This window comes from Scomber japonicus, chromosome 9 (assembly GCF_027409825.1).
Source record: "Scomber japonicus isolate fScoJap1 chromosome 9, fScoJap1.pri, whole genome shotgun sequence".
In the NCBI taxonomy this organism is placed as follows: Eukaryota; Metazoa; Chordata; class Actinopteri; order Scombriformes; family Scombridae; genus Scomber; species Scomber japonicus.
In genome coordinates, this window is record NC_070586.1 from 6,596,209 (window position 1) to 6,602,765 (window position 6,557).

Sequence of the window (6,557 nt, forward strand, 5' to 3'; positions counted from 1 at the left end):
AGGTGAAACACGCCCTCCCTCCTTTTCACATACACTAAAATTAATCCAACAATCCGAAGCATTAAAAAATGTTTTTAAAATTAGTCAAAAAAAAAAAAAGGTTGGAGGAGTCCCAGCGTGGTTGAAGCACGGTGCTGGATTTGTTTGTGTAGCGGGAGAAAGGTGCACGCTGCCCGGGTAGAGCGGGTCGGTGCAGCCGGGGGAGAAGAACCGGGAGAGCTTAGATTTAACCACCACCGGGGAGGGGGGGGGGGGGGAGAAGAGTCAGTCACAGCCGGAGAAGAGGCAGCTCAGGACGGACATTTACCTTCATGCGTGGGCGGTAGAAGATGGTTTGATGGGTGAATCGGTGGAGACATGCAGACTCGGTGTGCTGGTGGACCCGTGCAGACCCTGATCTACGTCTCGGAAACAGAAGGAAGAACAACAAATGGGGCTTCCGCTCGTGCCCGCGCACCGATGCACCGATGCACCTTCCTCCTCTTCCTCCTCCTCCTTTTCCTCTTCCTTCTCCAAGTCATCCGGAACCATCAAATCATCTTTTATACACACTAATCTTTTTTTAAATACGTAAAGGAAGAGCAGCAGAGTACAACAGGGAATTAATTAAACCTTAATGCAAAGATAAATAGTTAAATGTGCAATAAATACTTCATTATTTATGTCCAAGTGCAATACACTTAATACTTAATATTTAATCTACACACTTAATATTTTCCTTTACTTTTTTTTCCGTTTTGCTTGTGTGCTGCTTTTCTATCTTTTTAAATTGTATCAGTGTTATTTTTTGCATGAAGTTAATCCACCAAACAAAATTTCGCCATCAATAAGATTTAAGTTTTTTTTTTTTGTGCTACTTTTTGGAAATTACTAATTTTTCCTATTAATAAAAAAAATGTATAGGGAAGTTTAATATATAAAACGTATGCTGATGATGAAAGTGCACTCTAAACATATTATGTAGCTAGTTTAAAAATGTTTTATAATATTTATATATCTGAACTTTTTTTTTTATAATAGTAATTGTGAAAATAAAATAATAAATAAGAGGAAAAAAATATAATAAAAGTTAGAGTAAAAGGTAAAAAATAAAACAGATTTTTTTACGATTCATATTACGAGAAAAAATAAAAACATTTAAATCGTGTATTTTTTTAAAGGAGATTTATTTATTATTTTATTTTCTGTCTCAGGCGGAACTATTATTTAGAGCCTCTGTTTCCACACGGTCCTTTGTCATCCCCTACACACACCATCCCCAAACATGGCAACGTGCACGCGGACTGTGTGGAAAGGTCAGTAGTTTTTAGTGATCTTTACCTTTATATAATTAACAGTATTAATATTATAACGTTATAATATTTATAATTATGTATTTTAGCGCCTTTAATACTCAGCTGGTGCGTTCATGGTTCCGCGCTGCTCGGGAATTACCAAACCTCATAGAAAAAATGTGAAATATTATAATTATCTGTATTTTTTCCGGAATTTTACAAATGCTAAATCACAACTTAATACCTTATTTTAATTATTGTGATCCCTACTTTAATTCGGCGTTACTTTTATTAACTAGATATCTTAAAAATGTAATAAAAAATCCTATTTTTAGGGTTAAATAATCAATCGTTTCTAATCGTCCTTGAACCTGATTATAGCACAGTGGGTGATTTTAAATGTTTCTTGGTGGATTATATATATGCCGAATTAAAGAATAGACTATATTAATCCATTAAAAAGTCAAAGTATTGTTATTTTGAACATGCACTGTTGCTTTTAAGGAGCGATGCGTTTAATTGTCTGATTTTTTTAACGCAGTTTCGGCCTAAAAACCTGTTAAGAAAAGGGAAGGATTAGCTGCAGAGTCTGCAAGCTTTCTGCAAAACAGTCATCCCTAATGTTACTTTACTGTCTTCATAATACTACTAGACATATTAAACACATAACGCAAATTGTTAAACTCAAAGTTTGCACAATAATTAACTCTTCTCTGTCTGCTCAGGATCAGCCTCAACTCTACAATGTCCTTTTTTATGTATCCTTATTTTATTCTATAAAGATGAGTTGGCTTTAAAATGCGTTTCAACCTGCATGTCTAGTTAGTGAAGCTGTAATTTCCTTTTACAGATGTACAGGCTCATTAAAAATACAGTTTCAGCCTAATTTCTCTACTTTATTTTACACTGTTTTATTATTATAATTATGATTATTATTGTTATTAATATTATCCTACAAGTGTTATCTTCTTTTTTGATTTTATTCGTGTTTCTTTTGTCTTTTAATCTCTTTTTAACCTAGTTTTTAGTCCAGCTTTTATTAAACTACATCTCTTTAATTTCATTTCTACTTTGCTTTTGTCTTTTTAATCTAGTTTAACCTTTTTTTTTTTTAAATTTCCAAACATTTTCTCCATTTCTTTGTCTTTTAATTAGTCCTCCCATCATTTTTTCTTCCTTTTCTTTAAGTCGTCACTTGTTCTGTTTTATAACCAGCTTGTCAATCAAACTGTGAAGCTCTTTGAATTACATTAACCTGAATGAAAGCTGCTATAAAAAATTAATTAATTTAAGTTTAATTAAAAAAGCAATAAAAGAAAAGCTAAGGCTGCAGAATAGACATCTATAACGTTACTTTACTGTATTCATAATCTCCATACTACTAGAAAATATTATATAATAAGAAATAATATTAAATAAATCAAGTTGTTAAGAGCATACTCTCTCTCACAGCTCTTCAATATCTTCTATTTTATTCTATAAAGATGCTTAAATAGTGTTTCAACCTGCGCAGTGATAGACAGGGGAGCTGTAATTTCTTTTCTACAGACGTACGAGCACATTAAAAAAAAAAAAAAAGTGAGTCAGCTTTTCCCAGCACACACGCAACCCCTGAAGGCATCATCCAGAGATTTATAACATGCTCTTAACAGCAAGATTTAAGATACACACACACACACACACACACACACACACACACACACACACACACACACACACACACACACACTAAAAGAAAAAAGTGCTTTTGATGGTAAAACTTTAAAGCATCAGTTTCATGTCTGCAAAAAACCTGTTTTGACTTGCAAATGGATGAACTCTCGATGCCTTGATAAAATATTATTGACACAGGAATGTTTTTCTTTACAGTCAAATATTAGAAGATAAGTTTCATGCAAATGTCTCCGAACACAGACTGCAGTGTGCTGAAGGCTGAGAGATTACAGCACTGATGCAAACTACAGACAAGGAGAGAGTAAGAGAAAGAGTTTATTAAAAGTAGAAAAATAGGTTGAAATGGATTAAAAATACAAAATAAAAGTAAAATGATTTAAAAGTTTGACTAAAAACTGGGCCGAAAAAGATTAAAATAATTAAGAAAATATTAAATTATGGTCGTAAAATAATAATAAAGAAGAATAAAATTGTAAAATATCAAAAATAAAAAAATATTTAGGATTTATAATAAAAATAAATTAGAGAATATAAAGAAATAAGAGGAAAACATTTATCAAAAGCAAGAACATCAAATCAAATATACATTTAATACAAATTCTTAATAAAAAAATATAAGCTGGAAAAAACCCTAAAATAAAATAGAAAAGAGAATAAAAGAAAAAAATCATTAAAGGCTAGAGAGGAAAAATAGGTTAAAGTAGATTAAAAAAATACAAAATAAAAGTATGATGAAATTTGAAAAAGAGTATAGAGAGATATATTAGGAGAAATAATGAAATATGTAAATTAGCAGAGAGAGAGAGAAGGAGCGTGAGAGAGAGAGAGAGAGAGAGAGAGAGGGAGAGAGAGAGAGGGAGAGAGAGAGAGGGAGAGAGAGAGAGACTCTGTGTTAAACGGAGGTCATCATCATCATCTTTTCTTTTTCTTTCTTTCTTTTTCTCTCTATAGTTGTATCAGGATGTCAGAGGCAGCTGCTGTCTGCTGGAGTCCCACTCAGCACCCTGAGGAGAATCCCCCGCCAGGAGCTTCGCCGTCAAGTGAGCCAACAAGCTTTTTATTAAAATGAAGACATGTGGGTGTTTTCCTAGGGGGGGTGAAGGCTGTCTCATGAAGCAGTAGAAGCAGTAGAAAAAGATTAGTTTTCTATCGCTCATTAGCACGTCATGTCTTAATAATGTCACCATGTGGATCCTTAACTTTGTCTTTTTGAGGCCATGACAACATAAAACGAGGATTTTTCTTTCTCATTGATCCTAAATGTGATGTTTTACACACCTCTACACACCTCTACACACCTCTACACACCTCTACACACCTCTACACACCTCTACATACCTCTACATACCTCTACACACCTCTACACACCTCTACACACCTCTACACACCTCTACATACCTCTACACACCTCTACACACCTCTACACACCTCTACACACCTCATTTGTTCTAAACTTTTATAAAAACATGTTAGAGACTCATTCTGTTTGTGTACAAGATGAAAAAAATGAAACTCAACTTCAAAAATGTCTCCAGCAGGATCTCTGATGTCAGCAGTGATTTGTGTTATTCTTCCTTTATACACTAGCACAACCTGTAACTATAGCAACTATAGAACAACCTCTATCTATAGCAACCATAGAACACAACCTGTATCTATAGCAACTATAGAACAACCTGTATCTATAGCAACCATAGAACAACCTGTATCTATAGCAAACTATAGAACAACCTGTATCTATAGCAACCATAGAACAACCTGTATCTATAGCAACCATAGAACAACCTGTATCTATAGCAACCATAGAACAACCTGTATCTATAGCAACCATAGAACAACCTGTATCTATAGCAACCATAGAACAACCTGTATCTATAGCAATCATAGAACACAACCTGTATCTATAGCAACCATAGAACAGCCTGTATCGAGGAGGAGGAGGAGGAGGAGGAGGAGGAGGAGGAGGAGGAGGAGGAGGAGGAGGAGGAGGAGGAGGAGGAGGAGGAGGAGGAGGAGGAGGAGGAGGAGGAGGAACCTTTTTACAGTGCTTTCATATTACATACTAGATATTATAATTGATTCTCTCTCATCAGGATACGACGGCAAGACAAGAAAGAGGAAGCGGAGAAGGTGGTGAAGAAAGAGAAGAAGGTGATCGATGACTCGGGCAGACACAAGCCGTTTGGTAAGACAGCGTGGGCTCCCGTAGACGACGTGTACATACTGAGGTACTATCCCAGGACCAAGTACGCAGCAGAGGACGCTGTAGACCTGCTCAAGAACTTCCAGGTTCTAGACTTCACTCCTCACAACCAGCCGGTCTACATCGACCTGAGGCTGGACATGAAGCTGGAGAAGAAGGTAAGCAGTGGTTACGCACTGATCTATCAATCAATTAAACAATTAAACAATTACAGATCAATGCACACGAGAGAATATAAGAAAACGTCTAAAATAAATAAAAATAAAATAAAATAAAATAAATAAGACAAAATACAAAATAAGAGCACAAATAAGAGAAAAATATTTACTTTAAATAGTAAACAGTGGCATTAATTTCTTAGATATATATAGAAAGATAAAATAAAATAACATAAAATAAAGTAGAATACAATTTGAAAACATCAAAACAAATAAAATAAAAGATGTAGGACTTATAATAAAAAAAGTAATATAAAATAAGTAAGAGAAAATAAAAAATAGGAGGAAAAAATTGATCAAAAGTTAGACTAAAAATTATATAAATAACAATATAAAAAAATAAATATAAAATAAAATATACATAAATACAAATATAATATATAAATAAAATATACATAAATACAAATATAATGTATAAATAAAATAAAATAATATAAAATAAAATAAATAAAGAATATATAAATAGAAATATAATATATAAATAAAATAAAATGATATAAAATAAATAAAAAATATATAAATAAAAATATAATACATAAATTAAATTAATACCATATAATAAAAAGCCAGGCTGGAAAACAAACCGATGGGAATATCAGTGTTTTTTTTTTCTATTTAATCATAAAACAAACTATTTGAGAAATAAAAAAATAACCAGCTGATGATTCATGGAAAGTAAAAAATGAACTAATACTAAGAGTTTATCCTGAAGGAGAGATGAAGTTACGTTTCATGGCCTCCGTCCATCTACCAACCACAGCTGTTAGTCACACTTCTTCATCCTGCGTCTGTGTTATCAATCTAGTCCACGTCGGATTAGTCACAGAACAAGTGAAGAAGAAGTTTAACCTGCTGCTGCTGCTGACACCACAGAAGAAGAACGACCACAACCGTTAAACCTGCTCGTTTAAAGTCTTCCCAGAAATCCCCGTCGGCTTTTTTTAGGTTTAACTTTTTACTGTTCTCAGAATCTCAGAATAGGAACCAAACTTCCCGATAACATCTGATCAGCTGCCAAAAGTGTCCGTTAAAGGCTATTTTTAACAGTTTTAACCCCCCCCCCCCCCACACACACACACACCCCATTGCTCTGTCTGCTAAACTTCTCCATAAGTCTTGAGTTGTTGTTTTTTGGTTGAAGTCTCTTAAAAACAGCTCAGAGGACGCACGGAGGAATTAACATTAAAT

The 6,557-nt window shown here is 33.8% G+C and overlaps 1 protein-coding gene across 1 annotated transcript in view; it reads left to right on the forward strand.

Moving 5' to 3' along the window:
- Nucleotides 1-1,263: 1,263 nt before the first annotated feature.
- The window catches only part of mrpl1 (mitochondrial ribosomal protein L1), a 17,003-nt gene continuing 11,709 nt past the window's right edge, over nucleotides 1,264-6,557 (forward strand). The window contains 1 exon segment of the mRNA XM_053325458.1: nucleotides 1,264-1,295. Within this exon segment, the coding sequence (XP_053181433.1) occupies nucleotides 1,265-1,295 (31 nt within the window). The 5' untranslated portion in view covers nucleotide 1,264.